The sequence below is a fragment of the Podospora bellae-mahoneyi genome (assembly GCF_035222275.1).
Source record: "Podospora bellae-mahoneyi strain CBS 112042 chromosome 1 map unlocalized CBS112042p_1, whole genome shotgun sequence".
In the NCBI taxonomy this organism is placed as follows: domain Eukaryota; kingdom Fungi; phylum Ascomycota; class Sordariomycetes; order Sordariales; family Podosporaceae; genus Podospora; species Podospora bellae-mahoneyi.
Window position 1 is genome coordinate 7,468,793 of NW_026946359.1, and position 18,204 is coordinate 7,486,996.

An 18,204-nucleotide genomic window follows, 5' to 3' on the forward strand; every position below is an offset into this window, starting at 1 on the left:
ATATATATAATTAAAAAGGTTTATTACGGATTATAATATTAAATTTATATTAAAGTTTTAAAGAATATTAATAACGAAGTTAAGAGTAATAAATAAAGTGTTATTAGCCTATTATTTTTAAATAAATAGTTAAACGGAGCGGCTTAACTAAATTGTAGAATAATATTTATAGAATTATATTAATTTTAAATAAAACGATTAGGTTAAACTATTATTTATAGTATAATTAGCGTATAATATATTGCTAACGGAAACTACGAAAGTTATATCCTTTTTTACGAACTTCGATTACGAGGCAGACTTACGGTAAGGACTTACGGTTAAAGTACCTAGGGCCGGAATTAAAATAAATAAAATATATATACTTTACGGTAAATTTAAATAAAAACTAAAGTTTATAAAGGAAAAAATACGGAAATACTATAATATTAAAAGGCTTAAAGGACCTCGCTTTAAAAAAAATATAATATTTCTTTTTATATATAATTTATATACTAAAAGACTTAGTAAGAAGCTAGATTATAGACGAGTAAGCCCGTTTAAGGTTAAAAGGAAAATATCGGAAACGGTATTCGAACTAAAGTTACCCCGTACGATACGTTTATAATTATATACTTTTTTTATATCTCGTTTCTGGAGCCCGTATTACCGGTAAGTAAGGCTAATATATAGGTTATGGCGGAGGATAAAAGAAAAAGTACGATATAAAAAAAATTAGATTTATAGTTTAATAAAGATTATTTAAAGTATTTAATTAATTAATTAAAATATTTAATTATAAATAATTTATAAAAACTATAAATATATTTTAATTACTTAAAAAAACTAAAAAGAATTTTATTAATAATATTTAAATTAACTAAAATCTAAATAAATAAAAAAAAATAATTTAAGCGTAAAAGGACTTTACCGGGCCCTCTTAAGTTTAAAAAACTTTAATAAAATTCGAACTTACGCTTTTAGTAAAATAATTAATATATTATATACTATATTACGAGGTTAAAAAGTATAAAGAGGATTAAATATAAATAATACTATACGCTTTAATTACTTTAAAAAGGTAAAAAGTATATTATTAGCGGTATCCTACGTAATTAAGAAAGAAAGACTAACTATACCGGAATTAAAAAGAAAGATCGGTAAATTAATTAAGGCTTAAAGTAGGATTTAAAAAGGAAAAAGTTAAAGTAAAAGTAATAGTAAAAGAAAAGTAACGGAGGTATTCGTTACCGGTAAGCTATACGGGATAGTAAGCCGCACGGAGGACTCTCTCTTCTTCCTTAAAGAGGCGAGATTCGCGACGAAAGGTAATAAAGGCTTGTATTTCGAAGGTACGTAATTATACTTTAAAACGAAGGAACTTACTTAAAGTAATTTATTTTTCGGTATCTAAACGTTTTTCTCCTTAATAAAAGGATAGACTATAGGGTTAGTAAAGAAGCGTACGGTAGTCTAAAAAAGACTTACGATCTATACTATAAATATTATAGTAGAGCGACTCGACTTAATATACGGAAGGCATCGGTCCTATCGAAAGGAAGCTACGTATTTAAAATTATTTTTTATAATAGGTATATTCGGGTATAATAAAGCCGAATTTTTAAAGAAAAGTATTTAATTACGGCGACGGTTAGTATTTATATAAATAGGTTTCTTTATACGGTTAAATATAACGGTAGGATAAAAAAAAAAAAATTTATTATAGGGTACTATAGGAAAAGGGGATTAAAGATTATTTTAAGAATATAGTTGCCGGGACGTCGACCTAGGAAGAGAAGTATTATATTATAGTTAATTTAACGGTAAGCTACGTAATATATAAGGCGCAGGGGCGTCCCTAACTAATTATTAAGAAAACTAGAAAGTAATTAATTAAGGCTAGCTAAAAAGTATTACGGCGCTAAGAGACCTAAGTAGTCTGTAGGATGTAAAATGCTACGGGTAATCGAAGGTATAGCACGATAAGTACTTTGTAAAATGTAAAAAGTGCTAGGAATAATCGGGGCCGTAGTAGGGCGAGTACCTTAGGCCCCGAGGTCTATATATACGGAGGAACTGGCTAGTGTAGATAGATAGTTCCGCAGTATATAATTCAAATTATATTCACGGCATTTTATATTTACATTGAGATATCTTATCGTACAATGTCTAGCTATACCGAACCAGGATTATTCAAAAGTAGCCTTCAAACCGGTATCCCTTTTAGAGGTTCTGGATAGGGTTCGTTATAAATATTTTTAAAATAAATAATTATTTTTATATAATTAATGAATAATGAAAGAAATATTAAATTTACATTGAAAATATAGTAGTTCAATATAGACTTTATAAAATTAATTTTCAATATATTAAAGATACACATATTTTTATATTATTTTTAAAAAAATAATAAAAGTGAATAATGAAAAGAAAGATAGGAGTATATAATAATAATATTTAATTTAAAAGTTATTTTAATTTATTTATTAATTATATTAAAGTAGTAAAAAAGTAATTTAAAATTTAATATAAATATATTAAAGTAAGGGTTAGTAGAAGCTTAGATTTTTTTTTTAATATCTGAAGCTTATATATTATATATAATATAAATTTTAAAATATATTTCAAATTATTTTTATATATTTGATTATATATGAATTTAATAAATAATATATATTTTATCAAAATATTTTCATATTAGTTTTAAATATATTATATAACTATAAATATACTTTTTATAAAGAATTATTTTTTGTTATTAAAATATTAAAATATACATTATATTAATAGAAATTATAATAATACATAATACTATTTAATTATACAAATTAAAATATTTAATTTAAATATAATTCATTTATGAAATCATATTCTAAAACTTTAATTTTAATTTAATAATAATAATATGATTAAATTAAGGCTAATTTAATATAGCTTTAATATGAGGAGTTTAAATAGGGAAGGGTAAGTTATATTAGAATAAATTATATTAATAATATTTTAAATAATAAAGTTATGAAAAATGATTCAAAGATTAATAATTAAATAATATATAGGGCCTTTAATAAAAATAAAAAAAATTAAGAATATTATTAATTTTTTTTTTAAATTTTATAAAGAAGGTTTTAATATTAAGGAATATAATATAATATTTTTTAAACCTTCATTTTTTATTAATAATACCTTTTAAAAAAAATATATAAAGGCCTGAATTTATTTATAAAACTCTTTCATTTTTATGTATATATAAAATTTATGAAAACTTTTAATATTATTTTTTTAAAAATATATTAAGTAAATTAATTAAAGATTTATTAATATTAATAATTTTAAATATAAGTTTTAAGTATAATTATGACGAACCCCTATCCAGAACCTCTGAAAGGGATACTGGTTAAAGGCTACTTCTAAATAATCCTGGTTCGGTACAGCTAAACAGCGTACAACAATGGCTTGTCTCGATCACAACAGTTTAGATACCAACGATTGTGACTTGTATTGCATACTGCGGAACTGTCTATCCACACCAGCCAGTTCCTCCGTATATATAGACCTCGGGGGCCCTGAGGTGCTCGCCCTGCTACGGCCCCGATCACTCTAGCACATTGCATCCTGCGAAGTGCTCGTCGTGCTATCATCCCGAGCATCTTGCATCCTGCAGAGTGCTCATTAGCTTCTGGCGCCATAGCACTTTTGGCCAGCCTTGATTGGCTGCCTCCTGATTTCCCTAATGATTGGCTAGGGACGCCCCGCGCCCCACGTACTGCACGACCTGCCGTTGGGTTAACTGTGACACTTAGCCGTTTATTTTTTAAAATCTGCTTGCCCTCTGTCCTAAGTATATTGGATAACTTGTACTTAATAAACTGCCATCAAACCAGTTAGCTTAGGCTAGTCGATTAAAGAAATAATATATATATATATATTCGTAACCGAGAGTATAATACTTTTAGGAATAGTATCATTTTTATAACGCTAGCCCGCCATAAACTATTTCCAATATATTATAATAGTTCCTTCCGCTAGGTTTGAGTTATCTTCCGCACTATTAATACTAAATATAATATTTCTAGCCCAATCCCAAAAAGACCCAAGAAGGAAGGCTACGTTGACGTTCACAAGAAGCCCGAACCTCTCACCTGGGTAGTGTTTGAGCCCGTCTTTGAAGCCTGTATAAGATTCCTCCATCCAGTGCGTAATGGGACTGGTGTTGTCGTCACCCCGTGTGAATGTGAAGATTTTTCTGTTTCTGTCGTCCTCTCCCAAGGTGATGAACCATTCGCACAACTTGACAACATTAACGAGAAGTTCCATGTCATTGAAACCGTCTACAACAAGTCCCATCCTGCTATTTAATAGGACAAGCTCAAGCCAGGCAGCAAACATCGTGGTCGTCCTCCATAGCAATGGTGGCTTATCCTGAAACAAAGCCTGCCACGAAACGGCGCGTCTACTCGGAATGATGTTTCCAGTACGAAGCAGATAAGACACCGTATTGAAAGAACTTCTGAGGCGTTTTGTTCTTTCGTATATTGAATACCACAAGAAAGACGACGCGTGCCGTGTGTGCAGCGCAGTGAATAGCAGGTAAGTCCGGTAGCTTGATGAAAATGAACCAAAGGCTTTCTCATTATGCTCGATGTCATGTATGAACCACGGTGTAGGAGCCCATTGTGCCATTACACCAAGGAAAGTAGTTTGTAAAGCAGAGAGGGCCTGGAAGAACCATCGAGATTTCTGGGAAATACGGCGGAGTTGGTGAATGAAGCATATGAAATTGACCCCATATTTGAGCTCCATTGATGTCCCATTTATGGAAGAAGCTCCTGAAACGAATAGTGAGACAGGGTTCTGCTCGTACCTCATGCCCCAAGATAGCTGGCTGATGACTGAGACGAGACTCTCATTGCCACAAGGGACGGTTTCGGATACATAACCTTTGGGGTCGAAAAAAGCGGCCATCTCAAGATAGGCTTCCATGAGGCTCAAAGTACGATCTGCCGGTGTAGAGCTGTCATATTTAAGTATCGCTGACCTTGCACGGTTTCTTTAAGAAAGTCCTTGGCCGAGCGATGGATGAAGTTGATTCGGCCTTACGTTTGGCTTGGACTCAGAGACTTCAACCAAGCCAGCAGATCGGGCCACAATTTCCCTCCCAAATTTTGAACGACTCTTGATGAACTGATCACCAGCCATGGCAACATTGCTTTGATCGTTTATCATCGCAGATCGGAACGCGGCATTGTTGGCTAGGAATATGGCAGTGGCACCCCGTCCGGTCCAAAGCACCCTCCAAACGCAACACCGTACTCATCGTGATTGAGAAGGAGGTTGAGGTACCTCGCGGCCTCTTCGCGATACACCTGGTTATCTTCATTGTGCCGGTTCCACTTATCCTGGTACAGTGCGTTCAGGCCGTCGGGTAAAGCGTCCAGTCGTCGTTGAAGCTCATCCGGTGAATCCTCATGAACTAAACCCCTTTGAAGACTTTTCACGGTCAGCGCCGCCCATAAGAAAACGCCATCTGCCCTGTAGGCAATCTCGCCGATCAAATCACGGAATGAATCTGAACGCTCAAACTTGGCAGCTGTGCAAGATCGCCGCTGCTCCTTGGCAAAGCTTTTAATGTCGCGTCTTGTGAGGTCCTGGACTCGAAACGACGGTCTTATACTTAGTTGCCGATTGAAGATTACCTCCGGGCGACTCGATGCGCAAACCTTCATGTTTGGAAGCGTGCATATATCATTGACAAGTTGCAAGAGTGCAAAAGATCCGTCGGAAGGATCGACTTGGTCGAGGCCATCGAGGAATATGAGGGCCGGTACGCACGAGCTTGCGAGAACATGAAGAAGTGTTTCCCGCAACTCCTTTGTTGACCAATCAGTGTAAACCTCCTTTGACTTTGCTTTGCTGGAGCCAAGCTGCCGGACGATATCAATGTAGACTTCACACGTTCGCTAACCAGCTGGTATAGCAAAGAGCACAGGAGTCCCCTGATACTTCGTTCCATCTCTTGGCCAGCCAGCCAGAAGAAGTGGGAGATCATTAGAGCTCCAGGGTAAGCCAGCTCTAGATGTCTCCTTGTCCGGTGATCGTGGAGCAGGAATTTCATCAATGTGCTCTTTCCAGATCCTGGCTTGCCACTAATCCAGAAAAGTGGTTCATTGACGGATGTAAGCCATTCAACGAGACCAACCGACACTTCTTCTTCGTCACTCGAATCCTCATGTACGCTCTCAATGTCGCTTCCATACTGGCTAGTTCCGTCAGATCCAACATCGTCAAGCCCAGAGCCTTCAGAAGAACTGTCGTCGGATGTTTCTGCATTGGCTGATGTTCTAAACACCCACTCAAACGTTGTGATGTAGCTATCGGTGACATTGTTCCGTCGTTCGTTCATGCTTGGGTACTTCAAGCTTGCTAAAAGCCGTTGCAGGTCGTCACGTTTGGCGAGAAGAGCTGATTCTTCTTGCAGTCGCGTAGAAAGCTGGGAAACATGTTGGCGTGTGTGTGTGGACTCGCTAGCTATTTTGGTGTTGAGGTTACCGAACTCGTTGTTGAACAGCTCTGTTAACTGCGTGTGGCCTTGCGAGCGAGCGTTGATGAAGTGCTGCAAAGTACTCTCCAGACCAGAAAAGCCTCGACTAGCCTGGATCTCAAGAGCCTTCCCTGAGTACTGTTGAATCTTCATGTTAGAACTCTCCAGTGGATATGGATGTGTCGCGGCCAGGCTGCCGAACATGTAGGTCCAGGACCACTTACCAGATATCAGCCAACAGATTGTTTCCAGAGCCTTTACCCATCCATCATTGTCTTCTCCAACTTTTCAATTTTCCGCCGATGAATCAAAACCTTCATAGTTTCTAGTAATGAAGTCGAAAGTTTTCCCGTGAGGAGGAAGGGCATATCTTCGCAATCTCCGCTTCCAGCTCTTGGGCCGCCCCACACTCCTGGTAGCGATGGCCAACAGTTTTGTTTCGTTGGCGTTTAATTTCATTGGGATAAGTGGAGTGCACCGCTTTTCCACTATTTCGCAGAACCCCTTTAGGTCTTGAACTCGGTCGTTGAGGGTTGGGTCTGGTGTGCCTGTCTTTAAAATCTTGCGGCACGTCGCGAATGTCAACTCGGCGAAGGTGATGACCTGCATGACGCCGCAGGCGAGTGAAAAGGCCTGCATGCCGGACATCTTCTCCTTCTGTCGCTGAGATTCCAAGAACAGGAGCTTCCTGTGTCGGTTTGTCTGGTTGACAATCAAGAAGGGACAAGTTGGTGCCTATGCTGTCGTGCCTCATTGCCGATCGGAATGGACAGGCACCCAACTTCACGCATAGGTCCCTGAGGTATTTCTGCAGAACGACGGATAACTGACCAATAAAGGTTGAAAGGCTTCACTCCAGTACACCTAGACCACCTGAAGTCAATATTTCAATGTTGCCCAATACCGTGGCGGAGTAAGCACTCCAGATGTTTTGATCAAAGAGATTGATGATCGTTGCATATGGGATCGATACTCTCAGGGATCCCTCCATATATAGAGCAACATATGGGTACAGTACACCTGGAGACCGTGATAGATACCATTCCTAATGAACACCCCCTACACCAGCCGCATTCGCAGCAACACAATAGAAATGTGCCAACGTCTCCGCACAGTCCCAATCCTTGTTACACAGTACTGCCACCCCCAATCGTCGATTGCCCCTCCAGTCAGCTTCCGCACCCACAAGCCCCGGCGCATCAGCATGATTGACATTGTAACGAAACAAAGCCTGACATCTCAAGCACCTCGCCTTGACCGCAAAATCTGGAACCGTCATAGGCAAGCACCTCTCATTGGCATGGTTCGCAAAACGCGCCGCTTGATTCTGCCAGAGTGTAATGGTGCCTGATCTAATAATCTCGGCGGCATTGTCCGACAGAATCCGAGCGACATCCTCTTCTGCGTCGTAGAACTCTTGATACACGGCATCAGATCGTCCGACGACATTGAATGCCGGCTGTCCACCCCCGCCGAGCAGGACGATCGGCGGCAAGGTTTGACGCTGAGCACGAGCATAATTGGCCGCCGCCCAGAGAGATGTGAAGTGGAACCAGTTGTCTTTGGAAGTGGTGATGACGTGGGTGCCGTTGTTGGCACCGGCACAAACGAACATGACCCGAGGGAGGCCGCGCTGTTGGTATACATGGTTGCGTGGGCGACATGTCAGGAGGTTGTTCAACGAGTTGCGAAAGGCGGCTGGCCAAGACGTGTTAGAAAGATAAAGGTGTGGATACTTTTCCAGGAAGTTACAACATACCCAAATTTGGCGATGTATCAGCGACAATACGTAATAGCAATTCTAGAAACCCCAGAGCACTGATGTTTTGAGAAGTATCCTCATCCGAATTAGTCCATTGATTAATGTCGGTGAGAATCCCTCGGTGTTGGGCGTTATGTGGAAGTTGTTCGGCATTAGGAACGTTGAAAATTCTCCTCTCGATAGTCTCAATCGTAGCGGAAATTCCCCAGAGAAAGTCAAGGAAGTTCAGGTCAGCCGTGGTGGGGAAGCCGCCCCCAAGGCGATACCGACGTTCCCGAGCTACTTCCCCCATCGGACCGAGTACAAGCCAGTAGCCAAGCCGAACAAGATCTACGGCATCATCAAGATGCACTCCACCGGCCCCGTGACCTATCTGAGCAGCAGACACGATGTTGAGAAAGTCTTGATACAGAAGCCAAATGTTTCGAATGGCATCTTGCGCACATTGCCAAGTGTCCTGGAAAATAAACGGCTGGTTTTTCTGATCTGTCGTCTTGCAGCGGCCCGGGTTGGGGGCTCTTTGGTTGTAAATGCGCGGGTGCTCTCTGAAGACAGCCATACTTAAGAGTATTGTTGAAGAGATATTGACAATAATATTGGCAGATGGGACAGGATTTGCTTAGCTAGGAAGAGATAGACGCCAATGCAAGGGACCTTATATGACTCGACTTTGCAGCATCAAGCCCATCCAACCCGTAACATCTAACCATAAACACTAGGAAGGTACTCGGGTTACCTTGGCTATTGAGCAAAGGATCATTCAGGAGTGCTCTGCGATACTTTCAGCTCATCCTGAGACTTGGCACGCATACCGCCTTGTACTCAGATCCTGTCCCCAGGAGGTGCAAATGGTGATTCAACTCGGATTAAGATCAGTTTTATCTGTGATAGATAAACTTTATTGGAGAATGTTCGTCAATGCGCCGCTCTCGAGGGGCGTTCATTTTCTGGAATGGCTGTCATCACAACAGCTGAACTTGACTGCGCCCCCATCGAATGCAACCACACCGCTCAGTACATATCCGCGCTCATGATCCAGGCGCAATAGAGTAACCTGAGCAGCTCCAACAGTGAGGAATTGGAATCCAGGGCCACATTTTGCGCCCAGGTAATATATATGCTCGCTCGTTCTTTATGTCGGGCATCTTCTCTCACCACCTAGAACACACTTCCAACATCCATCCATAATAACCGTTCACTTTGCTTAAAGACGATTCCAAGATCCGACATACCCCTTTATGTCTCACAGCCAACTCCTGACCCCTTAACCCCTTAACCCCTGACTGAACCCTATTCACGGGACCCACTTTCTGTTGACATCCCCACTTTCAACACCATGGCAACCCAAAACAATCCCAACTTTCAGGCCATCAAAGATGCAATCACGGAATCCATCCGGAAAGGTTTCTTCCCCATCTTCCGCGTCATATCTCTTACCAGGCTAACCTTTCACCCCAGACGGCTTACCCACCGACCTCCTCGCCCTCGTCCGCTCCAAAACCCGCTCCCCGAAGCCTACCTCGCCTGGACCCAAAACAACCTCCTTCAAAAGATCAATTCCCCACCAGCTAAACTGCCCGCCGCTGATGCCTTGACAAAGATCCAGTCCCTGCCAGCCAACTTCACCAACCTCCAAGCCATCATGGCCTTCACCGATGCCCTGAACAATAACTCAGTCCCTATCCCCTTATTCCAGTCAACAACAACTCAATACCTCGTCGTGGTCAAAGCAGGCGCTTTATCCCTCTCCGTACCCCCCATCATTGTCAGTTCCCTGCACCAAACCGATGTAGAAGTAGACAACAGAACCAAAGTCCATCCATTCTTTTGCTCCTTGACCCATCCCTCGTCTACCACTCTCCCAAAGTACGTCTACCCTGTTGGGCAACTATACCACAAACCGTCCACGGGAGATGAATTAGCCGAGACGAACTACGCTGTGGTGATTGATGTTCTCGGTCAGGATCATGGGATTTGGTTGGTTTGGAACAGGAGGGGCTTTAGTGCCGAGGCTGATGACGAGGTGGTTACTGATCCCGCGAAGGAAAAGTCTTTGTTTATTGGGCTAGATGCGACTAAGAACTTTGAGGCTGTTCAGGTTGCGGGAAAGCTTTCTGAGTGGAAATTGGGGGCTGACGGGGCGAGTGTTTTGACTTTGGGGGAGTTTGAAGGGAACGCAAGGAGGGCAAAGGTGGAAGGGGAGATCGTGGTTGGTGTGGCTAAGGTGGAGGAGTTGGGGAGAGTGTTACCTGGGGCTGGGGTGGTTGATTGGGGGTCTGGAGGGCCGAGGCCGGAAGCGTAGGGGATATTAATGTGGGTGGCATGGTGAGATAGGGTTGGAACTTGATAAATAGAGTGACAGAGCTTCATTCTATTGATTAGCTGCGCCTCACTGTGAATCCAATGCCTAGACTTGATAGCCGTTAAACAAAGACACAGAGCTAAAAGGTAACCCCTCATAACCCTTAGATACCTAGTTAGGCCAAAGCTGCGGGCCAGGCATGGGCGCAAAGTTCGGGGGAGGTTTAGCCCAGCTGTCAAGCTGGATCGCCGGGTCACTGATCTTGTAACCGCCCGGGAAGCGGATAGTCGGACCGGGGCGCGTCCATTGTAATTGCTTGCGATGTTGAGGTGAGCGCACTGGACGTACCACTCCTTCTGCCTGTACGGTGGCTAGAAAGAACCGTCAGCATCAACAGGCAGCGACAACCAGGAATTGGCTTTAAGACTTACGTGGACACTCATCTGCTCAATACGCATCAGATACTGGCCAGCGGGAATCTCAGACGGCAGACGGAATTGAAAGTTCTTCTTGTCGCGGGTGAGCCAGCCCTGGTCGGTGCCGTTCCAGGGCATCATCGTGCCGAGCTGGTAGACCTTGGAACCAGTCGCCCGAGCCATCATAGTCGCGGACGTCGCCGGGGGCTTTGAGAGGTAGATCTGGGAACGGGATCGTCGTCAGTATTTGTAACACAAAGTGATGTCAAATGCTTACAGTAACCGGTCCTGGGTGGTAGATGCCAAAGTCAAGGTGCAGGTTGAACCCAACAGTGTCTCGACCAGCAGTGACCTGTGCCGTCTTGGGCTCGCGGCGGTGTCTCCAGGAACCCTCGTTGCAGCGGAAGTCGGGTGAGTTGATCCAGTCGTTGTTGTGCGGCATAAAGCCGAAGTCGTGTTCACGGACATACTCAAAGGCGCCAGTGCGCACACCGTTGAGCATCAGGTGGGGAAAGAAAGTGCGCGGATGCCAGCTGAGGAGCAACCGCGAAGGCAGCCACGGTAATGGTAGGGAAGTGCATTGTGACCAGCGCTCTCAGGGGTAATAGTGATAGAGGTTGAGGATGAGCTGAAGAAGATTGGAACAGACAAGACCGAGAGTAGCCCTTTTTATGCTTTTCACTTTTACATCTAAGCCCCAACTGCCGTAGATTTCCATTTGAAGCGCTTGTGATGGCTGTTCGCGTACTCGGTTGACCCAAGAGTGGGCTTCTTCTAGATCTGGTAGCTAACCAGGGGCAACAACTGGTACTGTGCACGTAGCATTCTTAGGTATGGACAAGCTAAGGCACATATGTCAATCTCAAGCCGCGCTTACAGAGTTGACCTATTTGGAAACCTGGAGTGGAAGTGGTCCGGAACGGAACAATTTTGTTTCTTCAAGTCTACCTCGATTGTTCCTTATTCCAGGGATAGCTATTGCGCAACAAATGACCTGGAATTTCGACAAGAGACTTACAACCTCTTTGAAGCTGCTTGGCTTAGGGGTCCGATTTCAATCTGGTTCAACTGATTATCGTGAAGACTAGCGATATCTTACTGACTCTGATAGATAATATCTTTTCTAGTCCTTGAGCAACAAAGCGCGACTCTTGTACTGTCAACAATTGTCCTCCAAATGGCTTCTGACCCAACACACTCACTTGACATAAACTCAACATCAAGACCCCATCGGCCCCAAAGATGAGAGGCTCCAACGGTCGGCAGTTCATATTAGCGACGTCGTAGTCGCTTCAACTGAACCTGAAACGACGCAGCGGTACAAAGCGCGCCAATCAGGTACGTCCCGTCTTCTGGTTAAACTCCACCACCACGGTCACGGATGGAGGCTGTCCGGGAATTTGATGTTGACTAGGTACCATCCGGGAATGAGCTTCATCAACTTACCAAACAAAACAAATCTCTGCCGATTCTGTGATGAATATATCAAATGTGAAATGTTTTGCTTCTGCGCCAATCCTGGCATAGCATTCTTATGATGATATAGACACCCATCAACGTGGCCTTGGGCTCATGATCATCCATCTACCTATATAAATCACCACATCGTTGTTCTTACACCACTGACACTGCCCATCCTCCAACCTCACTTCCACATCCAGCCCTGACCACACAGGGCCCTCCCATCATGGTAGCCCTTTCCTCCATCCTCTCCGCCTCCTCGCCATTTCAACCACTCTGGTCCATGCCCTCCCATGCACCACCCCACAAACCTCAGCCAATATGAATCTCGTCCAAGCCCGTCAAATCTCCAACCCTCCCCTGGCTGCGGTAAACCCCTTTCTCCTCCGGCGTCCGCAGCATAACCGTCAACGGTCGCCAAAGACAATTCATCGTCCGCATCCCCAACAACTACAGCCCCAACGCCGGGGAGGGGGAGCGGGATACATATCAAGACTAACTATAACGGGTGCAAGAGTGGGTATCCGGTGACGTGGATTCCTTTTCATGGGGGCCATTGGCCGGGGGCGGTTGATAATGGTCCCGAGAGCGGTGCTAGGTCTTGGGTTCCGGGGGAGATTTAGGAGTTTCTTTACTCAGCCGCAGCTTGCGAACTAGGTAGAAGGGGTGGGTTGATGCCGGTGGTGAGTACTCATTCGAAAACATACTCCCTTGTTACCCCATCTTGAAAATAGGAAACGCTGTTTGCTTCCTCCTTTGTAGAAGCTTATCCTTCAGTATCTTCCTCCAACTGTTAATGCTGGCGCAATTATAAGTCCGTACGCTGCTTCAAAACCCTTCCCATCTCGGACAGACCCGATGTATTGTCCGCTTGCTCTTTCTGCAGCGTAATAAGGAGTACCTGAAGGTTCTTATACCGAGTTGGCGGATTATTCTCAAAGTCGTCATTGGAGCTCGGCATTCGGTACTGATCGAAAGTGATATGCCCAATCCTATCTTCGTCATCCTCCCACTCTTCGTCGCGTAACCCAAGCACGCGAAGTGTGTAGCAGGGCATGTCCTGGGCAGACGCATACCCGCTTTTCCAGAACCGGTGGGGAATAGCGACCTCTTTGGTGAGGCCCTCCAGCTTCAGAGATGAACAGTTTGGAAGCGGTCGACCGAACTGGGCACACTCCGGCCAAGCTTGAATTTCGAAGCGATCGTGCGTCTTGATCATACCTGCCTCCTGTGGGCCTCCGTACTTGAAGGGGCATGTCACACCACCATCAAAAGCCATCCAGGTCCAGCTCGGAAGCTCAGCCAGTTTCTCAGACCGTGGATCAGCTCCGTATTTAGTGTGCCAGAGAAGATCCATGTGAGCTGTGGAACGGAATAGGCCCAGTGCGTAGTCTTGCAGGCTAGAGTCATGGCGAGTGAATTTCTCTCTAACGGCGTGAATGGCCAGAGGTTTATCCTCCACCAATGTCAACCGGCGTGATGAAAACCACTGGATAATGGTTCCCCAACGCCAAATCTTTGCTGATGAATTCGGATCACCAGGAGAAAGTCTTTGTATGTATTGCTTCTGCCGATCAGACATCTCCCGCAACTCAAGCATTTCTTCTAGGTAGACGCCTTCAAGATAATGCATTGGACCAGGATCCCCGCATGACCAAAATGCTTCACGTCAGACCCAGTACGGTTGCAGACATGTGTATATGAGCAATCGTGGAGATAGAACTGTCTCTTGAATGTCCAGCCTCTTGTATGCAGGGCTCCCGGTCTTGGAACCAGAAGGAGAGTTGTCGATTTCTTTCGACCAGAAGCTCTGAAACCCTGCCCGGCGTGCTTTGACAAGTATCAACTCACTTTCCCCTGGAAAAGCAAAGGCACCTCGAAGAAGTCAGACTCGCGATATTCGGTAAACAGACGTTCGAGGAAGCCCTCAGCACAGTAACTAGCGTTAGAAGCCGATAGCGTTAGATATGCATTCGCGTAAATCGCCCCCATTCGAGCGATCTAATGGTTTCTATCGCTATCGTTGTCCTGGATAATATAAAGTGCGTTGACCTATAGGAACTAAACTCTAAGCTCTTTTAGAACCGAGACTACGTTTTAGATTGTCTTTGGGAGTAATTGTAAAGAAATTCGACTTTCGTTATCGGTGGTGGTTATGACTATTGATTTCTTTTTAGGTACTAGCTTCGGCCGGGCCACCCCAACAGTAGCTGAATGCATTGTATCGCTTTTGCGCCTGCAGGTCGAGACCGGCATAATCCGTATATCGGGAAAAGATATCTGCACTTAAGACGGAGAGAAGGCGTCTAGGCATGTCGGAGGCGTTATCTGTGACATCTCTGCATGATGTATGGTTGCCGTCGCAACGTTGTATCCAACGTTTGAGGATAGAGAAAGTCGTAGTTAGATCAACAGGCCGCGGAAGCGCGACCACATGCGCTGCGGCAGACGTTCCTGTACCAAAGAACTTCGTAGGTGATGTAAGGCTCAAGGGAAACAATACAATCATACTAAAGTCTGCGGCAAGGGTTACGTAATGGATGGTGGTGGCGGTGTAAGGATACACATATAGCGAGAGCCAAATTTTTAGACTGTATAAAGTCTCTGAATCATTCTGGGCTCCTTCCAGCAGGCTATCTTCTTCAGATCGCCGCCTTAGGTCCGGTCTGCCCATGCAGGAGGGCGATAACCGCCGCGAGACCCGCGGTTGTGTGTGCCATGCGCAGCTCGACTTCCTTCGGCAATAGTATTCCGTAAGCCTTCTCCGCTCTGTCGATCAATCCTTGGATCTGGATGCACATTGTACAAGACGACTGGCGGAGGTGATCTCTCGTGCATTTGGAGAAATTGTGACTTTAATAGAAAATCCGGTTATTTCGTAAAGGCTTATCAAATTTTATATCAATTTTATTAGTATAATCCTTAGATATATACTATTTATATTTCTACTAACCTGGCTAACCAGTAATTCCTTAACGACTGGTTTACTTTATACGACGTTTTTAGTAGTCCTTGGTGGACTCGGACCTGGGTCTACCAAGAGTTCATCTTATCTTCCAATATTTATCTCCTGTATAGCCGATCCTCTATCCTGTGGAAACGACTGTCCGAGGTGCTCCCTACCCTGCAGAAATATAGCTACTTTCCTTACTTTGGACCTGCTATAACGGAGCGATAAGCTAAGTGGCTGATATAAATAATATTATTAACTTTTTTCGTGATCAGTAAACTGCGATTTGACCGGGTTGGGCCGTTCGACTTGATGGATCTGTTGTCTCAGTCTCGGCATCTGCAGAGTAGCGATGGCCGCGACAGGATCTATGCTTTTCTTGGTCTTGTCCGTGAGGATTACGGTATACTGCCGGATTACTCTCCTGAAAATACTATGGAAAAGCTTTTGGTGGATATTGTAACTCGGGTCGTTTTGCAAGACAGGACGTTAGATATTCTGTCGGATGTATGTAGGGTGAGAGGTAAACTGTCTTCTTTACTTCCTTCTTGGGTCCCAGACTGGATCATAAAGGCCTGCGTCTGCCTTTACCGAGGACAATTCCTGGGATAATAATGATTAGTCTGCCCTGATTTTCCTTCGAACTGTTGATACTGGAAGGCTAGAAGTTTAAGGGTTTTATATTGGAGTGCCTCGAAAGGGGAAAGATTGGGTGGTTTGTTCCTAGCCGATAAGATATATTTCGTTAGTAGGAAGGTCGCGATAAACTATGGGATATTGTCGGCTCCGGGTCCGTTTGTTTTGTATTATGCTGGGGACGAGTACCGGCTTTTAAGGAGGCTCGAGGCGCACCATCTGGATACGCTAGTGTGGAAAATCTCATCAAGCTGGAAGGCCTGTAGATGTAAACTGTGGTCCTTTTATAATTCCTTGTCTCTTTAGATATCGTTTCTGTTCGAACTTTCCTAGAGCCGCAGATGGAGGGCAGGTTACCTTGAGAGGGCCTGGGAAGTGCGGCGGATTGAGTTTGGGGTCCGGGTGTGAGAGAAGACGTGCCTTCTTGTTCTACGCTCCTGCTGCGCTACCAGCAAGAGTGGCAAGGTAGGTATTATAGGTACCTAGGCAGTCACTCTTGTCCTGCTTCACTGCAAATCCTCTCGCACCATACGGTACCCAATTGGGGTGCGTTTATGGAAGTCGCGTTGCTATTGTAAAATTTGCATTTTGACACGAAATGTCCAGCAATTTTTATCACAGAAAGCTTGACTGCGACATTTTTCTTGTATGTACTATCTCGGGGCTAGTTACATGAGGTTGATTTCCTTTTACGTAATTTGCTTTTCCCTTCTGATATCCTTTCTATAATTTAGTTATTGTCTCTCCTCGAGTTAGGCTTATTGGGACAGGGGAACCCCCTCTATACTAACCTCCTTTACCGTGATTGCAGAAGAACTACTGTTTCCATAACCTTCGGTAGCCAAGATTATGTAATCGTGAGTGCCCAACTTGAGGTTACTTTTCTCCCAAGCAGTAAAGTGATTGGCTACAGTGATGGTACCTCCTACGCGATGATTCCTGCGAACCGACCAGAACTGATAGAAGGTGGCACGCCCAACGATCGAAGGCTGGTTCACTCTCTGCGTGCGGTAGATGTCGTAATCACTGCCGTCGCTGCTGACGGTGCCGAGGCGCGAAGTCCCGCTGCTGGGGTTATACGAGCCGAAGCTTTCGGCGATGTAGTACTCGATTAGGCTATTCTTGGTCCATCCGTATAGCGCGAGGTACGAGTTGACGTTCCTGCCGGACCACGTCCCGTTGTATTGGACAACCTTGGGACCGCCGGGGTTCCAACCTTTTCCGCCGACCCAGTTGCGGACGTTTGTCCAGGTGGCCGTGTAAGTCCTGTTGACTTAGTTGCGGTAGTCGACGCTGCCGCGGCCGTCAGACCAGTACGAGTAAAAATACCCGCTGTGGAAGCCGTTGCTTTCGGGGTCGCCTCTGGCGGTTGCAGGACACGACGGTCTTTCCGTGAAGTTTGGAGCCCAGGTCTACTGATCTGCCGAAGAGTTGTTCATCTGGGGGCACGGCTGCCGCTAGGGTTGCGGCGAGGCCAGTGAGGAAGAGGAGAAATGCATCATGATAGCTGTGAACAAAAGTTGTGATGCAGAAGCTGTGTCTCTGATCTGGTGGCCTGAGGGATGGACGAAGGAAGTGTTTATACCCATTAAGGCGGTTTGGGCTACCGGCATTTGCCTTGCATAAGGAAGCTCCCATCACACGACACCAATACATTTAGATGATGCAAGTCCGATATACTGAAATGGTGAGAAAACACACAAACAACCACAACACCACAAAAAATACCCTCAACAGGGCTCTGAATGAACACACCCAGGTGGCAGTGGCTCGCCTGCAGGCCGCACTTCACGTAGGACAACAAAGACTCTGTGGGCTCGCAGACCACACAGTAAGCACCGGATTGGCCTGATCAGAGGCCAGAACTGCCTGCACGCATGCAAGGCACAAAATACGAAGAAAATAAAGTCGATGCTCTGTCTAAAATAGAATGTCCGAAGCAGACCGTTTATATACATGACCCTGAACCCCCGATCCCCAGAGAACCCCACTTCCTTACTCATGCCCTCTGGGCCTGTGGTTGCACCCCAAAACAATACAACGTCGGGCTTTTTATCTCGCAGCTAAAGCCAAAATATGTTCTATGGTAAAGACATATGTACGCGCTAGTTGTGATGATTGCTTAATATATTTTGATGCTATTCGCTTTGACAGTCTAGC

The 18,204-nt window shown here is 44.5% G+C and overlaps 5 protein-coding genes across 5 annotated transcripts; 1 reads left to right on the forward strand and 4 right to left on the reverse strand.

Annotated features, from left to right (window-relative positions):
- Positions 1–5,228: 5,228 nt before the first annotated feature.
- Positions 5,229–6,670, reverse strand: QC761_0024510 (uncharacterized protein; the record flags this gene model as incomplete). Its single annotated transcript, XM_062872119.1, has 2 exons — positions 5,229–5,936; positions 6,176–6,670. The coding sequence occupies 2 exons, from the start codon at positions 6,668–6,670 to the stop codon at positions 5,229–5,231; spliced, it is 1,203 nt and encodes a 400-aa protein (XP_062738720.1).
- An 892-nt stretch (positions 6,671–7,562) lies between these two features.
- QC761_0024520 (uncharacterized protein) lies at positions 7,563–8,838 on the reverse strand (the record flags this gene model as incomplete). The annotated part of the gene is made up of 2 exons (XM_062872120.1): positions 7,563–8,215; positions 8,277–8,838. 2 exons carry the CDS (start codon positions 8,836–8,838, stop codon positions 7,563–7,565), a joined length of 1,215 nt encoding a protein of 404 aa, XP_062738721.1.
- Positions 8,839–9,443: 605 nt separating this feature from the next.
- Positions 9,444–10,581, forward strand: QC761_0024530 (uncharacterized protein; the record flags this gene model as incomplete). The annotated part of the gene is made up of 2 exons (XM_062872121.1): positions 9,444–9,682; positions 9,794–10,581. Exons 1-2 carry the CDS (start codon positions 9,616–9,618, stop codon positions 10,579–10,581), a joined length of 855 nt encoding a protein of 284 aa, XP_062738722.1. The 5' UTR covers positions 9,444–9,615.
- A 2,685-nt stretch (positions 10,582–13,266) lies between these two features.
- On the reverse strand, positions 13,267–13,815 carry QC761_0024540 (uncharacterized protein; the record flags this gene model as incomplete). The annotated part of the gene is made up of 1 exon (XM_062872122.1): positions 13,267–13,815. The coding sequence occupies one exon, from the start codon at positions 13,813–13,815 to the stop codon at positions 13,267–13,269; it is 549 nt and encodes a 182-aa protein (XP_062738723.1).
- Positions 13,816–16,802: 2,987 nt separating this feature from the next.
- XYN2_1 (Endo-1,4-beta-xylanase 2) lies at positions 16,803–17,309 on the reverse strand (the record flags this gene model as incomplete). The annotated part of the gene is made up of 1 exon (XM_062872123.1): positions 16,803–17,309. A coding segment is annotated over one exon (507 nt), but the record flags the coding sequence as incomplete, so codon positions are not given.
- Positions 17,310–18,204: the final 895 nt, after the last annotated feature.